This window comes from Parambassis ranga, chromosome 8, assembly GCF_900634625.1.
Source record: "Parambassis ranga chromosome 8, fParRan2.1, whole genome shotgun sequence".
Classification (NCBI taxonomy): Eukaryota; Metazoa; Chordata; class Actinopteri; family Ambassidae; genus Parambassis; species Parambassis ranga.
In genome coordinates, this window is record NC_041029.1 from 18408861 (window position 1) to 18431862 (window position 23002).

Here is a 23002-nt window from a genome sequence, read left to right on the forward strand (position 1 = left end):
GGCCTCCTCCCCTCCGGTGAACTAACCGCCGAGCTTGCAGCAGGTTTGACAGCTCGGCTCGGACACAGAGCAGCAGCTCCTCTCCCGGAGCTCCTTCCTCCTTCCTCCTCTCTCCTCTTCCCTCTTTAGCTCGTGTTGCTCTGTGCGCGTCCTGCGCGTCCTGCTGCGGGCTCTGAGGGGCGGTGTGTGTTCGTGGAGGGTCCGGGTCACCTGTTGGACGTTGTTGTGTTGTTTGTGGCGGGGTTAGTGTAGGTGTTTTTTTCTTTTTAATAATAATTAAATAGTCTTATTATCTGTTTGTCGAGCGTCGCGAGGGAAGCAAACATGTCGAGGAGCGCGGAGGAGGTGAACAAGCTGACGGAGAGCACATACAAGGTGGGTACCTGCAGGAGGCTGGGAACACAACAGGTGCGACTGGAAACATGTAGGAACCTCATGGATCCCGTGTGCTTCAAATGTCCATTTAAAGACTTTGAATGTCTTAATCTGAGCAGTAAAGTTTAATCTCACAGAGGGGGGGCAGCTTTGACTTTTTAAGGCATTGGTTAATAAACACCACGTTCTAATCCAGTGTGGATCTTTAGGAAAGTGTCAGTGAAGTGCTCCTGAGCTAGTTCTGGCCCAGGCTCAGTAACTGTTCCCATGCTGCTGTTTGATTATCAGCTTTCTGATCTATCAGTGAGTGGAACCACTGGTTTTGAGGAAAGCAGCTCCACCCTGGGAGTGTCATCCCCCATTCGAGTGCTGCCTGGGTGCTTTAGCATCATTTGTTTTGCAGTGTGTGATTGTAAAGAACTGATCTGAGCGTGAACTCCCTAACCCTGGAATATTTCACTTATCCCACCTATAGCCCAAGCTGCCAACACAGGCGGCACAGTGAAAGGTGGACCGAGTGTATGAAGCCTCCTGGAGCCTCTCAGGGCAGCCCCGGCTGCTTATTGCTGTGCTGAAATGCAGGAAAGAGACTCCAGGTTTAATAATTTAGCTGGGCTGTGTTTTGTGGGGTAAGATTATACAGCGGGTTCCTCAGCAGACATCACCTCTGGCTCACAGCAACACAAGCCTCCCAGAGAATTAGCCCTAAGTTGTTTATTGACCAAGGTGTGAATGAGAAGTGGCTGATTATGTCAGGCTCATGTGACTTTATTCCTGAAGTAGTTTCCTTATTGTTTCTAGACACTGGGTTTGCACATAAGCTAAGACCCTGTCCTGCCCGGCAGCCATGATGGCTGCATTTCTGCCTTGTTTTTGTCTTTGTTTCACATTTTATATGATGTTTTGCCTCCTGTTAATGAGCGCCGCCTGTACTTTACTCTCTGTCGCCCCTTTGTCACTTTTCTTCTTCTCCACCCACACAGAATGTTATGGAACAGTTCAACCCGGGCCTCAGGAACCTGGTCAACCTGGGCAAAAGCTACGAGAAGTCAGTGGCAGGTGAGCTCCTTCGGCACATTCTGGAAGGTTTAGGAGGACTCCAGCAGCCATTAGGAGCTCCTCTAACACACATTGATGACCTTTGTATCATTTCCCCAGCAATGACCCTGGCAGGGAGGTTGTACTTTGATGCAGTGTCTAAGATCGGTGAGAACGCTTCAGTTTCTCCGGTCTCCAGAGAACTGGGTAAGTTTCCGTCTCTCTATGGGTAAAAAGACGTTTAGTTTTTCTGAGTAAGGTGTGCATCCTGAAACGTAAACTTAAATAAAGACCTACAGTAAACTGAGATTTTAAAGTTAATGTCATGTCTAATCTTCCATGTGTGCTCTGCAGATAAACACATTAGAAGTTAGAATGCTTTGAGTAATGCTCCATGCTTGTGATGCTGCGGGCTTGGGAATACTCTGGCACGGAGTTTGTTTGGCCTTCTGTTTGTTCCCAGTCGACTCCCCAGGCTGCAGTTCCCAGAAGCTAATTTACAGTCCAAAGATGTCTGGCACCTTAACTCCATGTCACCAGTGGCACACTTTGATTTAACCACTGTATATTATCTCCCATGTCCCCTGCTGATTAGCGGCAAAACTGCTAATTAAATTCAGCAGCACAATGGGAAGTGCCACCTGTTGCCTGGTGTCGGTTTCCTGGCACAGTTAAAGAAACACTCCACCCTCCAAAAGAAATGTAGCAATCAACCTGCGCAGGCTGAGCTGGTAGCTGTGGATGGTCCGCCTGACCATTACCAGTACAACTGTAAATTGTCATCTGTTTATATCTCTGTCTGTTCAACATGGTGGAAACAGCCTTTGTGCTTGTTGCTAAGATGGCAGAGTATATGCAGTACATGAGAATATGGACAATGGAGCAGCTAACTGTATTGAAGGAGGAGAGAATTGAAGATTCTTTGTGAGCATAGGATACAACATGTTTTCTACACAGGTTGATGATGTGCACAGTGGAAGGACTGTTTATGGAAAATGTTTGGATTCCAATCCATCTTTATTTATAGAGCACTTTAAAAAACAACAAGGTCGGCCAAAGTGCTGTACACAGCCCTTCAGGAGTGGATTCAATTACTAATAAAATAAAATAAATATTGATAAAGCACAGGATATAAAGCGGAACAATAAAAGCACCAGTCAGGAGTAAGAACAATAAAACAAATAGAAGTCAGCAACTCAAAGTTAAAAGATGTGTTTTTAAGTGATGACTTAATACATAAAAGAATCTGTCTAAGGTGCAGAGGAAGTTCGGTCCACAGCTTAGGACCCGCGACAGAGAAGGACCGGTCCCCCCTGAGTTTTCTCTGGGTTTTAGGAACGACCAGGAGAGACTGGTCAGCTGACCTGAGAGAGCGAGCAGGGCGGTGGAGCTGGAGCATGTCAGACATGTACCGAGGGGCGAGACCGTGAAGGGATTTAAAAACAGATAAGAGAATTTTAAAATCAATGTGAGAACGAATCGGGAGCCAGTGCAGTGACTTTAAAAAGTAATGTGCTGTCGTTTCTTAGTCCCAGTTAAAAGCCGTGCAGCAGCATTCTGTACAAGCTGCAGTCGTGCAAGTGACGCCTGGCTGAGCCCAAAACAAAGTGCACTGCAATAATCGAACCGATTGGTAATAAAAGCATAAGTTAAAATCTCAAAGTGATGCCGAGAAAGGAACGTTTGGCTTTGGCTGTCTCAGCTGAAAACAGCTGCACTGATCTGAGCATCAGGCTTCAGACTGGAGTCCAGTTTTACACCAAGATTTGTTACCGTGGACTTTTGATGTTGGATTGGGACACACTGTCGTCTGCAGTCAGACAATCAGCCCTGGGGTGTCATGGGTTAATCATAATATTTAAATAAAAACATATGATTTTCAATCTTTTGGCAAAACATGCTGCAAAAACATCAACAAAATAATTTTCTCCTTTAGTCACTGCTCCTAAAATACCAGCAACCTTTGAATGGTGGCATGCTTCTGCTGTTCACTTGGAATATACAGCCCACTGCTGCTGAAAGAGGATCGGAATCAGAGCAGTAAATCACACGTTCTTGTGAAATATGCTTCCTGTTAAAGGAAGTAAGGAGGAAATGAGGGGAGGGACACAAACAGGCGGCTGATTATCATCAGTAAACCCAGTGACACCAATGAAGACAAAGAAACATTAAAAACATAACAGCTGCAGTCCTTGAGATGACCCAGACATGCATTAACATTACAAAACAATTTTATGTGGGGTAGAGTCATTATGTCCAGACTGAGTCACACTCACCTCCTGACATGTGGACACACTCCAGTACTCACTAATCCCTGTATGAGGGAGAGAGAGGGGGAGAGGGAGGGAGGCAAAGACGCTTCATGTCATTGTAGTCTGAGTCATTATGCCAGGTTATGTCGAGCAGTGGCGACTAAATACACACAACAAACGATCCCGTAATAAACAAGGCCTGTAGGTGCATCACAGCTCTTTACATCAGGGTGGGATGAAGGATGAAGAGTTGCCTGAAGGACAGGAAAGTCTCTACATCTGCATCTGCGGTTGTTCTGTTGGAAACCTGAGCTGCTGTGACACGTAGCCAGAAACCAGATACTCTTGAGAGGCATTGGAGGACCGGTGCACCTTGCTTCCTTTTAATTCCTTTATTCCTCCTCCTCCTCCTCCTCCTCCTCCTCCTCCTCCAGAGTTCAAATGTCAGCCTTGCTTTCATTGGGCCACTCGGGTATCTGACTTCTCTGATCAAACAAAGAGCCAGAGTTAAAATGTGAAAGTCTACAGCTTAGAATTCTCTCTCCATGTGATCCTCTGCAGTTAAACCTTGATGCTGGAAACAAAACACACACACTGACAAGAACCTCACAACTGCTGCCCATAAAACTGGAACATTAACATATTGCATAGATGTTGGCACAGAGAATTTAATCCCATCGAGTGTTGTGCTGTTTTTCAGTGCACAAATACACAATGGCCAATGTTCAAATGGCATCAGACCCACTTTACATAATCCACGCATGTAGCATGGTGTGTCAGGTGGCTGTCGGCGATGCCAGGATTATTGGAAGAACTGTAAACCAGCAGAATGTTGATGTGATTCAAACTCAGCTGAAAGGGAGGAGGAGGTTACTGTTTGTGTCTGTTTGTTTAACTATATATTTTCCTTGTACTTGTTCTTCTTTATCACCGCTCCATGACAACCACACTGGCTCAAGTGCATGATGATAACATTCTTTTTTTAATGTTAAATCTGTGCTCATTGGAAACAGAATGTGTTTCTGCCTTTACACAAACATCCCGACAGTACTTCAGTCGGTTCTTTGTCCATCATTGTGATAACATGGTGCCAAGTTCCTAATGACTTTCATGCTGTTTTTTCTCATTGGCCGATGGCTCATCCACTTCTAACATCTATGTGAAAAGATACTTTGCGTTGAATTGTTAGGCTGCCTTTTGTTTGTGTGTTGTTTTATGAACACCAATCGACGCTCTCATTGTGCGCTCTCTGTGTTCACCCCCCGCTCATCAGCCTGCACACAGAGCTGCAGGTGTCCTGTCTGCGCTGTGTAGCTCTGTCTTCTGTTAGTTTATGGTGGTGGTGGATTGCTTTTGGTGTTGTCCTCGCCATCATGACACACGTTTGCCGCTCACACTTCGCCGCTTCGTCAAGCGCACACCTGTTGCCGAGCAACATTTTGTGCCGACAACAATAAACAACAACTGAGTGAACTCCTGTTTGTAGAGAGACTGCTCACGCCTGGCATGTTACAGTGAAATGAACCTTTTTTGTGACATTATTGTGATAATGTGTTAATGACTTACAGTCAGTGTTAAACCAGTCTGTCAGGAATTTGACTCAATACCACACCTGCTGACGTTTTTAAGGTTGTTCTTGTTGTGTGTACGTCCTGATGGAAGACTTTCATACATCGTTCTCTCTTTTCTCTGCTGTGTCTGCTGCTTTTTACGACACTTATCAAAGCTCTTCTCTGCCTTTGTTACACCACACCCCACCCTTTGCTCTGCCTCTCAGCCTCCTCCTCTTCTGCTCTGTCAAAGAGGAGATTTCGTGGGATGATCTAATGGCCTTTATCTCCTCCTCAGCTGTTTGAATTGCACCATCCAGACTCACCGTGAGGCAAGGTGGGGCTGGAAAGACAGAGCAGGGAGGGGCAGTGTTTACATACTGATGAAAGTTCAGGTCATGGTGATACATCAGCTGTCAAGGCGGCGTGGATTTCTACATGTTAGCGGAGTGTTAAAAAAAGACAGCTGGCTTGTAGATTGATGGGCCGTGTTTTAAAAGCCTGCGTGTAGAACAGAAGCTTTACATGTTGCAATCAGGGTTCATAGCATCTGCAGTGTTTCCGTGCACAGAAGCAGATGCCGCTGTATCTGTGTTTAAAAATGTCTCAGGGTTTTATCACTGACACCACCGTGTGCAGTGCAGCTGCATCGTTAGCTGCTGCTACATGGGAAACAAATGCCCATGGGAAAAGATGCTGCGTGTATTCTCAAGTGTCTGTTCTGAGAATCTGCATCGGCACGTCTCAGACGTCTCATAATCCTGACAGACAAGTATGTAGCCGTCATATATATTACACACAGAAACTGAACACGTACTGTTCGGTTTCTTTTATTTTATGCAGAATAAATAGCTACGAACATGAAGCATCCCGCTTTAAAAACTAAGATCAGAGTTAACTCGTGGGTTTCGGTGCTTGAACATTGTTGACAATAAGACAAGGGTTGTTAAATGAACATTATTCAATTACTACACCAGCAAATCTACCAGCCTGTTGGTCTGTGTCCAGGTACAAGTTGTAAGTCAGAAACAGTCACAGTGCTCTGGATGTTTAATGTTTGCTTTTAGTTTGTCAATCTGTAGAAAACATTAATCCATAAAGGTAACTAGCAGCAGCAAATGTCACATCTTGTGCAGCAGGAAGTAAAGTAAGTAAATATTTCCATAAAGCAGAGGTTTGTAAACAGAACATTCAAATACTGCATACACATATCCAAACCCAACGTGCATCAGTGCCTGGGGGGGGGGCTCTGGGAAGGTGTTTGGCTTTTATTGTAGATCAGTCAAAGGCTGGTGTGTTTTTGGTATGAGAATATTTAATGACATTTTTCCACCCCCATGGTTGTGCCCTTTAATCCTAATTTGATTGCTTTTGTGGGCAACATGCAAAGACGGAAGGTTATAATTTGTGGCCACCTGCCAGCTGAGCTCTTTCTGATTACCAAAGCTGTAGGTGGTCCAGTTTTTCTGGTTCTGGCACATGTAATATATTTTACTTTCATGACGATGAAGGAAATGCTCCTGTCGTGTCTGTAGGTGCTAAGGATCGATGTTTTTTTTTAGAATGACACATTCTTCCTTGTTCTCTTTATGCTGTACAGTGTTGTTGTTGTTGTTGCTCAGTAAGCTCCTCATGTGGAGGATCGCTGCTTCCTGACATTAACCTGCACTTATCTTTGTCTCGCTCCTTGTGGCAGGTGTGGTACTGATGGAAATCTCAGAGGTGCACAGGAAGGTTCACTTGGAGCTGGAGGAAAATGTGAGTGCTACACCTGCATACATGCTTCTTACACATGCCTCTGTCATCTAGCTGCTCTGTAATTGTGTTGCCTCTCCCACAATGCACTTTGTCAGACACTGTCACTCTGAACCTGCTGCCGTGTATGATTCCAAACAACCACAAAGTAAACCTCAGTTGACTAAGCACCGTTTACTGGCAGTCAGATTTCCCTCGCTCTCCTTCACCTACTGCTGACAGATAGACACTCCCTCACCTCCCTCACCTCCCTCACCTCCCTCCCCAACTACATCAACTAAAGAAGCATACAACAGCGGTTGGATGAGGAAGGGGAACAACAGGTTTGGATTCTAGGAGTACCTGTGTGTTGATTTCCTTGCTGAGAACAGGGGCAGGTTGCAATAGGCCCATGGAAAAAAACCAGCTGGGGCTGTAACAGTTTGGTTCATTAAATATGAAGGTATCGTAGCTTGATACCAGGGTAGGTTTGCAAATAAAGAAATTTCCATTCTTTATATTTATATTTATTTAGCAAAAGCTGTAAACACAGTACTCTAAACCATGAGAAGGTTTAGTGTTTAAGGAAGTAAACCGTATCAGAATAACCTGTTAAAGATGATGTTGGTGGCAGATCAGCTGTGAGGCTCCTCTGAGACAGTGTTGCTAACAGCATCAGTGGGTGGGTTGACTTGTTAATGGACTCCATTTTGTGAGTCACCGCATCAATTCAGGTCAGAGAAAATGATGGGAGAAACCCTTTCAGTGGATGATGCCATGCACACGACACAGTCTTTGTGGCCGACTGCGTGTGTGTGTGTTTTGTAATGAGGGTCTTCCAAATAATAGGTTCCGGCCCACGTGGGTGCAGAGACTGCGTCGCATCCAGGTAGCGATGAGGGGTTTGACACCTTGATATTAATGAGAGAGAGAGGGAGAAAGTGAAAGAACACTGTGGGCATTCCCACGCTTTGTTTCTGACTCATTCATAAGCGCAACCTTGGACTTGGCTCTCACCGCCCCACACATACATGTGCACCAGTACAGTCCAAATGATCACTGTACAAACTGTAGCCTTCCATCCTCCCATCTTCTTTATAATAACCAGTGTGTCTTCCTCCACTCTCTCCTCTTTTGTCCCCTCCTCCTCCTCCTCCTCCTCCTCCTCCTCCTCCTCCTCCACCTCTTCTTCCTCATCCTCCTCCTCCTCCTCCTGAAGTTTAAGAGGTTCCACAGGGAGATCATAGCCGAGCTGGAGAAAAAGACTGACATGGATGTGAAATACATGACGGTGAGTAACGTGCATGCCTGTGTGCATGTTCATGCGAGTCAGTATGCGTTGTTATGTTTTTGTTGTCATCATTCTCTGCCTGGCTGCAGTAAAAGATTAAAGAAGGACAAATGTGGAACAAAAAGCCTTAATAAATACTTTGATTTCAGACAAACGGGATGAGCAGGTGGATGGAGGGTGAAGTGTTTTATTTACACTCAACACACGTGAGCCATGAGCTCATCCTGTGTGAGAGTTCGGGACTCCACTTCTAAGTCACTATGACACTGTCACAGTGTTAAATGTGCATCATAATACGAATTATTTAAGTGTTACAACACAGAAGAAGGTTTCATTCTCCAGCGGCACTGCAGTGCAGCGATGACGATCTTTCAACTATTTAGTTTTTGTTTAGATGAAATAATATATAAAATGACTGTGACTGATATTTAAGAATTTGTATTATACGCCTTCAAGTAGGGCTGTGACATACCATACCCTTACCATACCTGGCACCAAAACCGCGTGTGTTTGTGTGTGTGTGTCACCCGCATCTCGAACCCAACCTATTGTGCCCAAAACGCTGATCATCCCGCTACACCACAAGAGAATCATCCCCGTGACGTCACTAAACAAGTCATCGAGTACTAAATTAGTTGTCGATGCATTTTATCCTCGAATGTTACTCGAGTACTTGTTGCAGCCTACCTTCAAGTTACGTCAGTACATTTTTTGACTAAAGAAAATGGGTTGTAGGCTTTATCTGTTGGCTGATTGTTTATATACTGTGATGGTTGATGATTGTGGGTCTTGTAAAATGCACTGGTAGCTAGAATTGTGCTAGAACTACACATTTATTATAATACTGTTAGTATTATTATTATAGTATAATAATAATACTAACAGTTAATCATGACTGTGGAAAGGGCATAACTGACCTGTAAACTATGGATGTCAACAGTTTTTCCAGCACTTTGCTCACTAAATATTGTCCAAACACCTTCTTTATTTCTGCTACAAAAACATGATCCTGACAAATGTATTCAGTTTGGTGTTGCAGCACTCACATGAATCATTCCTCTGATGCAGGCCACATTTAAAAGATACCAGATGGAGCACAAGATGAAACAAGATTCTCTGGAGAGGTCCCAGTCAGACCTGAAGAAGCTGAGGAGGAAGAGCCAAGGCAAGAACGGCAACAAGTACGAGAACAAGGAGAGCGAGGTGAGGTGGACACAGAAACACCTACGTACACGTGACTCACGACGCTCTGTCTTTGACTCACGCGCAGGCGTGTCCATATGCACACAGACGTAATTGTGTGAACATTCATTTGCAAACTTTGACACCTGAGACCGTCAGAGTCAGTGTAACAGTAGTTGGGGGATAGTGTGTGAAGTGTCTAGTCTGCGCAGTCATGCAGGAGAGGATCCTTGTTTGTTGTTGGGTTCTTTTATCTGTTCCTCGAATACGCCCGCATCTCCTCCTTGTTCCACCGTCTTCTACCCGCATGGTCACCACACACACACACACACACACACACAGAAGAAAGCAAAAGAAATGTGAAATTTTATCCGTTCTGCCGCATATAAACAGACATGTTCAAGTACTTGGCTATTATTGTTTAAAATGGGTTTTCTGACTGTGTCTGTCACCACAAGCATTTGACCTCACTATGAAGTCATTGCTTCAGGTTAAAGTTGTCATTACACGGTGCCACCACACGCAAACAGTGACTCCACTAAAATGAAAATTAAGAGATGAGTTTAATCTCAAAGTTGCGACAGCAGGTTAGACCTTACACAACCTGCCTACCATTGATGCAGTCAGCCAGTGTGTGTGTCTGTGTGTGTGTAAGGGTTTGTGTAGTCTGTAAACACAATCTCTGGTCCAACTGCACAAACACAGTTAAAGCCAGCGACAGAGAACACTTTAGCTGAGTGCACTACCGTGACTGCTTTTTTCCTTCTAGCTGGATTTTGCCATCACCCAGAACAGTTTTCTTGAAAATCAAACGATAGTGTTCACTTGCTGCTGTGCTCTTATCTGATTTAAAGCCAGGTATTAGGGTTCAGAGAGCCCTCAGACTCACAGATGAGTCTGCAAACAGACCGGACTTATTAGAGACAGGAGCTTGCAGCGGTAGATGATTCACCAGACAGCAAAGACACAACAAAGCCCGCTAGAGGACAGAGATGGAATTTAAAAAAGTACTGAAGCAGTTCAGCTCTCACAGCTGTCAAACAGCAGATTTAGAGATGGAGAAGTTTATTCTCTTCTCAACAGATTAGATATGTATCTAAGAGGAGCAGTGAGAGTTATCTTGTGAGTTTCTTATTTCTCTGTTGCTATCCCTCGCTCTCCTTTACCTAAAGACCTTGGGATAAACATCGGTTGCCCGTGGCAACAGGCTCACTGCAGTGTTGACAGATGTAAAGTGCTTAAAAGAGTTTGTGTGTGTGTTTGTGTGCTGAAACACCGATGGAACAATGTTCACTCTGTGTTCCTGCGTTCTCTTATTACTATTTAAAACCACAGCCCCAAGTTAGAGGGATGTAAAACGAATGGACAGTGGAGGTGTGTCTGCAGAAATTTGCATTTGTTTGGCTCGTTGACATGTAGCCACAAAGGTAAGGCTGTGATCACAGAGCCGGGTGTGGAGGGGAATCTCAACAGGTCTCAGTAGATATAGTTTATGTTTGATTTCTGAAATGAAGCCGACAGACAGGCAGTCCAAAATGGATTCATGCATTTTAATGAGTTTACATTTTTTACAGCCTTATGTGAGTCCACATTCAAACCTCACATTAAATGAGAAACACACTTAACTTACTGCGGCTTTCTGAGAAATGACGCCCTCAGTCATTTAAGGATTTATCAGACGTCACCTGAATAGAGAGGGTGTGTGTCGTCGCATTAGGAGCCGTTACAGGCGTGCCAGTTCCTGCCAGTTCCTGCCAGTTGGATGAGGATTTTTTTGTATACGACTCGGAAGTAGTTTTTTTTTTTTTTTCCTCATAATCAGGAAGAAAAGTTCATGTTTTACTGTAATGAGTCAGAATACAAATGTACAAAATGAATACCTGCAGAGGACGTCAGAATTAACCCTCACCAGGATGATTAAATAAGAGTTTGTTGTGTTCTCTCTTTGGGGTAGCCATCTTTTTTTTTAATCCCAGGCTGTCAGGGAAGATAAGAAAGACCCTCTTGATGATGACTCTGTCTTTTCACAAAACACCTGGTGTGTCAACACAGTTAGGTAATAATACCTGCCCACCCTGCAGAGGAGAGATTAGGATATTCAGAAGAGAAGTCTTCTATCTGCCCTTGTTGGTGTTTCTGTGTATATCATCAATGAATGGCTGCAAACATGTGGACAGCCAGATAAGGCGCTGTGACAATGTCGGGCTTGTTCTGATGTTTGCTTTTTTCTTTGTCAATCAGTGTCTGGAGACGTTGTCGGGCCGACGGATGGACATGCAGTTGTTCATTGCGGACGGATGTAAAGAGGCTCTGCTGGAGGAGAAGAGGCGCTTCTGTTTCCTTGTGGACAAACACTGCACGTTCTCCTATCAGATCGCTTCCTTCCATGACAAGGTGCAGAATAAAAGTGACAGCTTTGTTGCCTTGATAAAATGATTTTTCAATAAGTTTGACTTAATGTGGGTTTGCACCACCGAACAATTTATTCATCTTTCAGTCCACAACACATCATGTTACCATGGTGATAGGAGTGTGTGCACTGTTCCTACTGATTACTCATGTTGTCTTTATCTTTTTTTGGACAGGCCAAAGACATACTGACGGCAAAGCTGAGCAGCTGGCAGGACCAGTGCAGCGATGCCACCAACATGCCCGACAGCGTGTTGTCCATGATTGAGGGACTGCGCACGCCAGTTTCCGTCACACCGATGCCCTCTCCCTCGCCGTCACGGCACAGCGTGGTATGACGGGGGATTCATTTTTCTGCTTTTAAAAATGTGGAGTTACCCATTTGCCGAACTGCTGAAGCTATCATTCATTTTCTTGTGGCAGAACATCGCTCCACCAGCTCCCCCTCTGAAGGCTCAGACCAGCCCTCTGGTGAACATGTTCCATGAGAACAACACCACCAACAACAGCACATCAGGTACTGAGGGATTTTCACACCATTTCCATTTAATATTTCCTTCTTCCTTCTGTTGTGGCTTTCAGGTCAAAGTACAGCCAGTGTTAGTGCAAGAAGGAGTCGTTCTTTTTCAAATGTAAACAGTATGAACTGTAACATTACCTTGGTCTGGATATCACTTCTTCACTGCTTCATTCCAGACTGAACATGGCTGAAAAAGTTATTTCAATGCATTTTCTTACATATCGCTGCTTATTTGGAAAGAATAATAGCTAAAAAATATGTTCTGATCTTCCCCACCTTCCTCATATCAGCACTGTGTGTCCATACACTTGTACACTGTAGTCATTGTTGTATTGTCCCTCTCAGACCATGGAAACGGTGAGGAAAGCCATCTCGCCAGGTCCGTTTCTGTCGCCACAGGCCTCAACAACATTGTCAAGAGGCCACGCGTGCGCACCATCTTTCCCCACGCTGCCACCAACAACAGCACACTGCTTAGCTTTGAGGAGGGAGACATCATCGTCCTGCTCATCCCTGACGAGAGAGACGGGTGGATGTACGGTGAACTGGAGAAGAACGCGAAGTAAGTGATGCAGTGTGTGTAAAGATCACAGTACTCTATAGATCTAAAGTCTTTGCTACCCAGATGGTCTGTGGCCTGATTGTTAAGCTGACCATGTATGTGTACACACACGGAGCTCGAGGCTTGTCAAATGCTGCCTGAGCTGATAAGGAAATCAAAGTAAAGTATGGCCTGAGGGCGGGATGTACGATAGCACACTTGATTGAGGCAGAGACAGAAGTTCAGGGTACCACCTGCTCTCCCACACAGATCCACAGGCAGCAACCAAGCCCACTCTCCCTGGGTCTCTGATGTCTGATCCTTTAAACAGGGACTTGATCTGACAGCTGAGGAAGTGTATTTTTGAATTTTAATCATTCATCAGGTTTCATCTTTATTGCTATCAAGGGAATCTACCTTGCAGATATATCCAAAAACACTGATCAAAGGCAGAAAGGAAGCTTTTCTGAGTGGCATTCAAAAGTAAGGTGGCCACAAAGTAAAACTTTGACTGCTGCAGGAGGGGCCACCTGAAGCGCCTAAAGGCTTAAAAGTGGATATCGTCGTGTTTATCAGAGCACAGCGTCTTACAAGATGAGCCCGCAGGAGGTTTGACTTTGATGCATTTGGTCTCCTGCTGCGTTTCTTCCTTTGTTTAATATCGGCTTTGATTGCGTTTCCCAGCAGGATACACATCGACTGAATGAGATACCCACTCATGTTGCTGATGGACTGCAGGATAAATCTATTAATGCCCCCAGCAGATAATACACTTTATTAATATGGCACCTTATGAATGTATTTTCATCTGGCTGTGGTTTGCTGTTCAGAAACAGTCACTAGGTGGGAGGGTTCACACCCTAATCTACTTGTAAGCTGTCCTTGAGTAGTGACACATGCATGTGTTCTCAGTAGAAACCTAAACAAACACAAGTAATTCCTAAGTGTGACTGATTGAAGCGTATTTACCAGCACGTCTTTATCACAGGTACATGTAGGAACCCACATGTGCAAATATTAACATTTGTCCACAATGAGATTACGCACAATCTTGTACCTTGACTGCACAATGACACACAGTCCTTGGTCTGAGCTTGTCATAGCCGTTACTCATGTTTTACCTTCACTCCTTTAAATATCATTTAAAGATAAAATAATCCAGGTGAAAAGTGTGGACTAGCTTCACTGGAATAGCTTTATCACGTTGTGATTGTTTTCTGTAAATTTGTGTGTCCTAAAACAGCGGTCCCCAACCTTTTTTGCACCACGGACCGGTATCATGTAAAACAATACTTTCACGGACCGGCACAGAAAAAAAAAAAAAAAAAAAAAAAAAAAAAAAGTGCATAAACAGACTCTTACTCTTATGCTTAATTAGTGGGAGCCTTTGAGCTTTCTCAGCAATGAGGCGGACCCATCTGGGGATAATGGGAGACATGACACCCGAAGTGTGTTTCTTATGTCCAGTCCACTCCGTAATTTTGTTCTGGCCGTCATTAATTGCTTCAGTCGTTCTTGTTCATGTTTTCTTCCATGGCTTGTCTTTTAATGCAGGGTGCTCGGTCTCGCAGTTTTGAAGGCTTCGTTGCCTCATTTGCGAGTCTGTCGCCACATCACTCAGAGCGGACTTGGTGTGTGAGAATCACCTGTTGCAATAAATCCGTATTTTAAATAGGACTCCTGATATAGTATTTTAAATGCGGGTTTCTTTTTCTTTGAAGGGGTAGGCTCCTCTTCTTCTGTCTCCTCGTTAGGCCTTTTCCCCTTTCCGAAGAAGCTCTCCAAAGACGTTTGTTTTTTATTTATTTTTGCTGCTTGTGGGCTTAATTTTGGGGTTCCGTATGCCGTGACCGAGACAAGCGTCTGGGCAGGTGCTGAAAGGCACAGGCGGATGAATCTGATCGATTTATAAATGAAACAGCTGTCAGACTCAGATAATGAATAATATATGTTTTGCTCAGTCTTTCTGTGCGGCCCGGTACCAAATGACCCACGGACCGGTACCGGTCCCCGGCCCGGTGGTTGGGGACCACTGTCCTAAAAGGTAGGGTGTGTAAAACGCTGTAGTACACACGCCAGGCCTGTGAGTGGCGCTGTGACGCTACCACAGACACAGGTCAAAACAGCAAAGAAGACGCACAACACTTGTGCGAAGTAAACAGAACAACGTGGATCTGAAAACTTTATAGTTATTGTCCACTTGCTGCTCGCTGTGTTATAGTAGAGGAGCAGAAGACTTTGCTGTAAAGACAACAACAAGTTCAGTAGTTTGTTGTTGTCGTCGGAGTGAGCGCATGCGCATGCGGAGCTGTGGCGTCATCGTTTGAGAAAAGTTGAAACACGGAAGCGACGTTTTTTAAATCTATGCAGCGTGGGACCCGGTTTCAAAGGGTAGCGTTTTCTAGCTGTGTGGAGGAAAAACAAAGCAAACAACAGACGGTTTTAAGTTCCAAACAAACCTTCTGTTAAGTTTCAAACAATAGTGTCAAATCCTTGTCAAAGCGTTGACCACGAGATTATTTACTCCAGTAGGCCCAATTAATTCATTTTCCAGTTAAAAAGAGTGAAAAAGATTTGCCTTCACACTATAAATGGAGCCACTCCACGTTATTGTAATGATATACTGTGTGTTTGTTGTTGTTGTGTGTGTGTTCTTTGTATCTGTTGGAGGGATCCACAGAGCAGGAAACCCCTCACCAGTCATTAGACAGACCTTCAGCCGTGCAGTGAGAGCCGATAAGATCCACAGATCTGATCAGATCTGATCCACAGATGGAATCGTCCCTAACTTTGCGTCTTTGTCTCTTTTTTCAGGAGGGGCTGGTTCCCTTCATCTTACTGCCGTGCGTTCTCCGAGCCACTTGTGAATAACAACAGGTAAGGAGACTCCACACACCAGTGCAGCGGCCGGTCTCAGGTTGCAGCCAGCTGTATTGTTGGCAGTGTTTCCTCTTCTTACTCCTGCTGGAGCGATAACCTTTGTAAACCTTTGGGGATTCTCCCTGCTCCTCTCTACCTTTGATTCTCGTACCAACGTCACATTCTGTATTCTGCTGGGGCTGCCTGACAAACTAAATATTTAAGAATGCTGTGATATATTTCAGAATGCATAAACCCTTATAAACATTTAAGTTATCATTTGCTCAGATGAATAAAACCTTTGAAATTGGACTTTTCACTCAAGCCCAGCAAAAACACCAGGAAACAGGATGTTGTGTGCTGATGAAGGGGGGGGGGGTTCAAGACAGTCGACTCCAGGCTTCTCTTCAAAGAGACTAATCCCTGTCGGATTAATTTATTAGATCTTATTATGCTGCACCTCCCACAGAGAGGCTGCCAGCCAAGTGCTACCAGTAATGGAAAGAGAAAGTTTAAACTCTAAGCAGCGCCGTGGGACACAACAGTACACACCGTGTCCTTTTCAGGACCTTCCATTGACCACATTATCTCATTTTAATGGTCGTCCCTCCAAGCGTAGCCACATACGTTTTATGATTAACCTTTTCATTCTGTCAGTAAACCTGGATGCTAAGAAATGCCGGGAGAGGTTCTCCAGTTGTTTCATGTCGTCTGCTCCTCTCCTTCCTTTTTCTGCCTCCTCATCTCTCCTGTTCCTCCTCCAGTGAGATTTCTGCCCCGTACCGCAGTAGAAGCGTGGTCAACCTCCACCATCAGGACACTGAGACGGATGAGGCCACCATGGTGCTCCCCCCAGCAGACTACTGTGACACCCCGCAGCACAACGCCACCAAGAACAACCTGTCGTCCACCAGAACCACAAATAACAACCAGCAGCACTCCCCCACGCCCTCCGCGGCCTCCTCCTCCTCCTCGTCTGATCAAAACACAGTGAGTCTGCTTTTTTTTTTTTAATTATTCTTCTAGGAAATATAATAAATCCAGAAAAGTTTGTACTGCCCTGCTGGCGAAGCCCTGTTCATCTCACTCGATACCTGCTGCAGCGAGGCTGTGCAGCCTTATCCTGACTGCTGGTGACTGTCAGTGTGTTGGTGGTGTCACATGAGTTTTTTGGAAACCTGAACGCGCTCTGATACACTGTCAGTGTCAGCTGACAAAAAATCAATAATTGGGATTTGTAAGGAGATTGTTGTTGATTGTAGAAACTGACAGTGTTACTGACCGGGCATTAGCACTTGACACAGCCGACTTATCGTCTGTGGGTGTAGGTGTTCATGTTGATGCCTTTGAGCATGCTGTGTCCTTGCTAGTGTGTCTGATAAGCAGTATTAGATGGTAGATACATGGATTCATAGTGCAACTGATGCTTTCGGAGTAAATGCAGACTTTACATTGAATTGTCAGGGAGCAGCAGTGTTTTAAGGAGATAAATGTGGAGTGTGTTTGCTGTTTATTCAAATGTGCAGTCCCAGGACTCACCTTCATGCAGTTGTAGGGAAAGAAGACGCAGGCCGCAGCTGTAAAGAGTGTTATTGCTGCAGTAATCCCTGGTGTGCTGATAATGGGTCTCAAGGAGACCCTGCTGTACTAAGAGGAAGAAACTCTGGAATATGCATGAGAGCATCTGCCCCGGGTCAGCTGGGGCGACGGTGCACACATACCATGCTAATGCAATGATAGAAGAAGCTTTTCCATAACCCAGGTGGATAAATATATAGTATGAATAATATTCAGCCGTCTCCCACCTCATTAGCTGGAACTTCTTACTTCACGAATGCTGTTGACATTTGCCTGCGATGCAAAGTGTCAGCCAAAGCTGCGGTTTCCCTCCACCCAAGCTTTTTAGTTCCTCTGCTGCATGAATGTAAATGTGTTACAGTCTGTCAGGGTCAGATGCACAAGTCCCGTCGACATGGACACAACCCCCGAACATTCACACACTGACCCTGCTTGTTTGGCTTCCTGTAGACTTACGGTAACGTCTCCTATTTGTCTGCCTGACTTTGCATACATTTCTTTTTATGCACATTAAAGCCTGTGACCAGTGTCCAGAACACGCATACACACAGGAATGAAGTGACACTTGACATTGATGATATTGTCAAGTGAGTATAGTAAGTCCTTATTTTGAAGGTCCAAACAAAGTTTATGTTTAACATAAACGTGACTGTACATTACCTGAGACCTGCCTTGCAAGATTTTAGTTTTTTGCGTCTTTCCAGTGAAGTTACACAAACTAAAAGAACACGGAGACATCATGGCTGTTCTGGCCAGCTGTGATGTTTGACCCAGATAGTGAGGTTTAGCGGTTCAGATGGCAAATGGTGATACTTTTCCCTTATTGCCTGTATTCATTATTCACCACTCATTTGGTCCACAGCCTCCGGCAGACTTACAGTAGTCGAGCCAACCTCTAGTGTGTGTGTCTGTGTGTGTCTGTGTGTGTTCCACTGTCAGGCCTGTCAGTCTACATCCGGTGGACATCTCCCAATCACTGGCTCAGCATCGTGGTGGAATATCACTCTGGGGGAACCTGAAACCTGCGTCCCCTCCTTGTTCTCGTCTCTCCGGCCTCCTCCACGTTCCTTTTCTTTTATTTCCACGACAAATAACTTTCAGCGCAGTTTATTCCTTCCTGTGAGTCACAAACTGCTGCCATGACTCCTTTCATGCTGTATGCACAGATCCAAGAATAGAGCTGCGTGTGGGGAAAGTTTTTTTACCGCTGCAGTCAGATTATAATACTCCGGTTTGTGTTCGGCTCAGTGTGTGAGTGGGCAGCTGAGGCCTCTGTGTGGGAGCGTGCATGTTGGTGACTTGTAGCTGCAGTCTTTATGAATATTCAGCCGTTGTTGCAGTAGGTTGTGTCATGTTGTGCAGTGTGTGTCTGTGTCATGAAACTGATGGAAATCAGCAAAGGCTTTTTGCAGTTTGTCCAGAGAAGGACGAGCAGGGGGAGGTGGCGTTAGCTTGGAATGCTGTGTCACCATCAGAAAAAATGCACCCTCACTGGTTTGGTGCATTGTGTGTAGGATAAGATAACAGCTCAGAGAAATGAATATATTTAGAAGCAGACAAAGAAAGAAGAGATTGAGATCTAAAGAGAAAGCTGAAGGGGCAGAGACGGTTCAGGTATCAGTGCAGAGGGAAGAAAAGTCATTCCTGTATCAACAGGAATGACTCAAACACTAGCCGAGCGAATCAGAGGTGTGAGAGCGAGCGTGTCGACCGAGCTGAATGCTGGTTATGTATATATTCATCTGCAGCCTGGGTCAACAGAGTCTCCACATTGTTTTCCTCTGAAGAGCTAGAAATGAATCTCAATGAAGACTTTGAGCAAAATGACACAAACTGAAATACATCAGTATTTCTGTAAATACACAACATTCAAAATAAATGGAGAGTAGGCACAACCTTTCAAAGGAGGCGTGGCTGTCTGTCCTTACACTCAGCAGCCCTGGATTAGGAGGAAAAAAAGAGAACTTCTTATTAAAATAAAGCTATAATATGTCCCTTTTCCCAGCCATGATTATTGCTACATGATCTGTAATCCAAACATCTGCCAGGGGCGGGCAGATGTGCAACTGTTGGGATCATGTGGGGAAACCAGAGGAGGGTCACATGGAGAGGGGCTGTGCTGTGAACACTGGACAACTCAATCCACTTCTGACCTCTTGTGGAATGTTTGGTGTACTGCAGGCTGAACTCACTTCAACCTGAGGGCAGTGGCTTTTCATTGAGCGCTTTGTGGCCAGGCCTGCAGCCTGTGTTAATGATGCACACGAAATATTTGATCGTGAGCTGTAAGTTCTGTGTGTGTAAACTTGTAGTGTAGTTTTGTGTGTGTGTTTTTTTAACATTTCTTTTCCTCAGTTTTCTGGTTTCTCTTGTGTGAATGTGTTCTTCTCCTGCTTTAATCCACATTCAATGAAAATAGCTTCTCCTGTTAAAAATAGCAGCTGTCTTGAACAGACGGCGCTCTGACGTCCTCACTGTTGAACTCTGCCTTGCACAGAATGCCTGTTCTGACGACTCACTGTGGCTCATCAAAAGAAAACTCAAGCAGACTTGAAATTCCAGACGGTCCAGGTCCCACGCGTTGTCTCGTGATATAACAGAGCACTTTTTCTCATGTTTTGGCACATCCCAGGGGGTACTGATCCATCAGCAGTGTGTGTGTGCGTTGGTTTATATTTGATCAGACTCACTTTAAACCAAAGAGAAAAGGATGATGGACGTAGAGTAAATGTGCCACGTTGTCTGTACTGTGAATCATACTGCATACACGGCCTTGTGACATTATACACGTCTGTGTTTTCCCCACAGGTGACCCAACCTAACGGCGTCTCAAGACATCCGCCCGCTTATCTGGCGTAAGTCACACACTGATTTTTCTTGTCCTCTTAACTCAGATGTGCGCTCATGTCTGCTGCCGTGTTTCCACAGGGGAGGGAACCCATTCGCCACAGTCCGGCTACGTCCAACCGTCACGAACGACCGCTCTGCACCGGTCATCTGATCTGTGCACGCGTCCGCCCCTCATCGAGCTTCTGGTGTCGCCTACGCTGGACGTGCAGTTCAGCTTCTGTCCTCGCTGTGGATCAGATAGAACCAACACGGCTGGCTAGCACTAAGGGAAAATATGCCATTGTGATGTGGGACTTCTCACTGCTACAAACTCTGATGAGGAAGTATTTTTGGAATTTACCGAACAGATGCTCATATATTTATGATCTATATAAGTGTATCTATGTTTTCTACGTCTGTGTTTGTCCTTCTGCCTGCGGCCACACCGAGAAAAAGACGAGTACAAATGGGCAAAGAACACATTTATACATATTTATGCTGTTAATGTTGCTGTCATTGTCAGATTGACTGTTAGAAATCTTTTCTGTTGCCATAGGACAGAAGAAGAGAATACTGTAGGGGACCTATGCATTTCACCTTCAGGTCCTTATGACAATGTCTCACTGACTCGCTGCGCTTCAACCCAAACGGCACAAAGTATATATATCCTGTATATAAATATATATATTTGTATATCAGATCATATAATGTAACTTTTTGTAGTGTGAGAGACAGGACTTCCGCCTTAAAGACACACACACACACACACACACACACCGACTGTAAAATATGATGTACCTGCAACCTACAGTGCAATCATTTCTGCTTTAATCACTACACATGGTAAGACCTGTTTTTCACCCTTCATAGAATTTGCTGTATGAAAAATAAAGATTTATTTCTTCAAGTTTATGTTATCATGCACACATAATAACCTATGCTCGTTCTAGTGGAGGGTCGCCGGGGAACTGGAGTCTTATCGGGTCATCCGTCGATCACAGGCAGACAAACACTCACACTCAGACAATTTAGAGTCAATTAACCTAACGAGCACGTCCTTAGAACGTGGGAGAAGGCCGGAGGAAACCGTGACGCCCACTTCTACGTCTGAGGGGAAACGAAACAAGCAAAAGCCCAAAAACATGAACAGCATTCACTTTTAATTACAGTAACTCATATAAAAAGTAAGAACCTCAATCATAACAGCGTGCGTAGTGTGTTTTCTAAAGCAAGAATATATATATTTATATATTATTTTTTTAAAATCCCTCCCACCCAGATATATATCCTTTTCCTCTGCCACAGACACAACAGCTCGCTGCGATGGAAGACGTAGACATGGAGACACGGGGACAAAGACATTCTCGACTGATTGTCTGTCTGGGAAGAAGGGGCAGGCTGACTTGTCATAAGAGTCCTAAGATTAAAAATCCAGAGATTACACACATTATTGAAAGTTTTCTTCAGCTTTTACTCAGCATGCTTCCTTGAAGTTCAACCTCATCTTACAGAGGGAGGCTGCAGTTTGACACTAGGAGTCCTCTGAACGTAAGAAGTCGAACAGTGGTTGAGGTTGTAAAGTTGAGGGCGTTTCAGATTGTATTTACCTGAGGTCTGCATTGGCCCTAAAAAAAAACAAAAGAAAAAAAGCACAACCCAACAGAAAAATCATCAGTGCAAATATGGCCCCAAGAAATAATAACAACACAGGCTGCAGTCCATCTGTTCAGGCGGATCCGTCCACTCCAGAGTCCACATGTTATTCAATGAGCCAAACAAAACATTGGAAACTAAATTGTTTGGATTTCCTAAAAATATTTCAGTGATCTCTGAGTGCAATGCTTAACCAAACACAGCCGATACAAAACGAGAGAGAGGAAAACAAACTGGCAAAATAAATCCTGTGGCGCCTCAGGCGACTCTAACGGGACAGAACAGGAAGGAATCCGCTCAGCTCCTCTGATGACGGAGCTGAACCTACAGAAGAGACCGTGACTGGTGGAATCTAGTGATGAGCATGTAGTGAAGGCACTCTGACAACAGAACACTCGACATCCCACACTAGCAGATGAGCAGAAGGTTCTACATGTGCAGCTAATAAAAATCATTTGTTGTACATAACATGATGGCAACAGCAATGTGCAATATTAAGAAAAGATAACGACATAAATGACAAAAAAAATGCTGGATTATGTGTGTGTGTGTGTGTGTGTGTGTGTGTGCGTGAGCTGTAGTTTGGTCCCTCTAGCCAAAGGTGGCGCCACAGTTGGGACACCTTCTCTGACGCAGTGCGAAGCAGAAGAGGATTCCCAAAGGGAAGAAGAAGATGGCGCACAGGATGCCAAGACAGGTGAAGTCGTCCTCAAGGACCCCCACCCTGAAACACAACAGGAGGCATTAACAAAGGAAAGAGGGACGGTCAGAACCGTGGGACACAGAGCACGGAAAATGACTGGAGACATCAATGGAAAGGCTTCAAACTCGGGTTAGGGCTAAAGTTAAGGTTATATAAATAGCATATATTGGTAAAAAAAATAATATGTGAATGTAATTTTATCGTCATGCCGTTTTAAAGCTTTAAACCCACGTCCCGCTCCATGCTGGATGTTTGACAGACACTCAGCTTCCGCTTCATGAGACCAAAAAAACAAGACACGCCCCTTTTTATTTGTTTTGAAGAATCTTTCTACAAATTTTTTTACAATAATAAAATCTATATAAAATCTATATTAATTTAATAGTTTCCACATCATGTGACCCATGTGTGTATATATATATAAATATATATATATATAGTTTCATAAAATTTATAAAGAAGCAATAGAAGGAGTGTTGAAAACACAC

At 44.4% G+C, this 23002-nt stretch overlaps 2 protein-coding genes across 4 annotated transcripts in view; one reads left to right on the forward strand and one right to left on the reverse strand.

Moving 5' to 3' along the window:
- On the forward strand, positions 1 to 21794 carry baiap2l1b (BAR/IMD domain containing adaptor protein 2 like 1b). 2 transcript variants are annotated; one of them, XR_003671034.1, is made up of 15 exons: positions 1 to 375; positions 1359 to 1434; positions 1534 to 1620; positions 6912 to 6973; positions 8169 to 8240; positions 9309 to 9443; positions 11664 to 11816; positions 12008 to 12163; positions 12255 to 12348; positions 12697 to 12913; positions 15707 to 15769; positions 16516 to 16741; positions 20138 to 20184; positions 20258 to 21001; positions 21109 to 21794. XR_003671034.1 is itself a non-coding variant. In XM_028411101.1 (14 exons), exons 1-14 carry the CDS (start codon positions 325 to 327, stop codon positions 20328 to 20330), a joined length of 1512 nt encoding a protein of 503 aa, XP_028266902.1. In that variant the 5' UTR covers positions 1 to 324; the 3' UTR covers positions 20331 to 21794. The 2 variants fall into 2 exon arrangements, 1 of the variants encoding a protein (XP_028266902.1); XM_028411101.1 differs by having other exon boundaries at positions 20258 to 21794.
- bri3 (brain protein I3) overlaps positions 21302 to 23002 on the reverse strand; it is a 4830-nt gene continuing 3129 nt past the window's right edge. Inside the window, exons 3-4 of one of the 2 annotated variants that reach the window (XR_003671035.1) lie at positions 21668 to 22535; positions 21302 to 21575 (exon numbers count right to left, since the gene is read on the reverse strand). Coding sequence is in view for 1 of the 2 variants with exons in the window: in XM_028411102.1 (XP_028266903.1) it covers positions 22403 to 22535 (133 nt within the window). In the remaining variant the exon portion in view is untranslated. Of the gene's footprint in view, positions 22536 to 23002 lie in introns of both variants that reach the window. The other variant, XM_028411102.1, reaches the window with a different exon arrangement.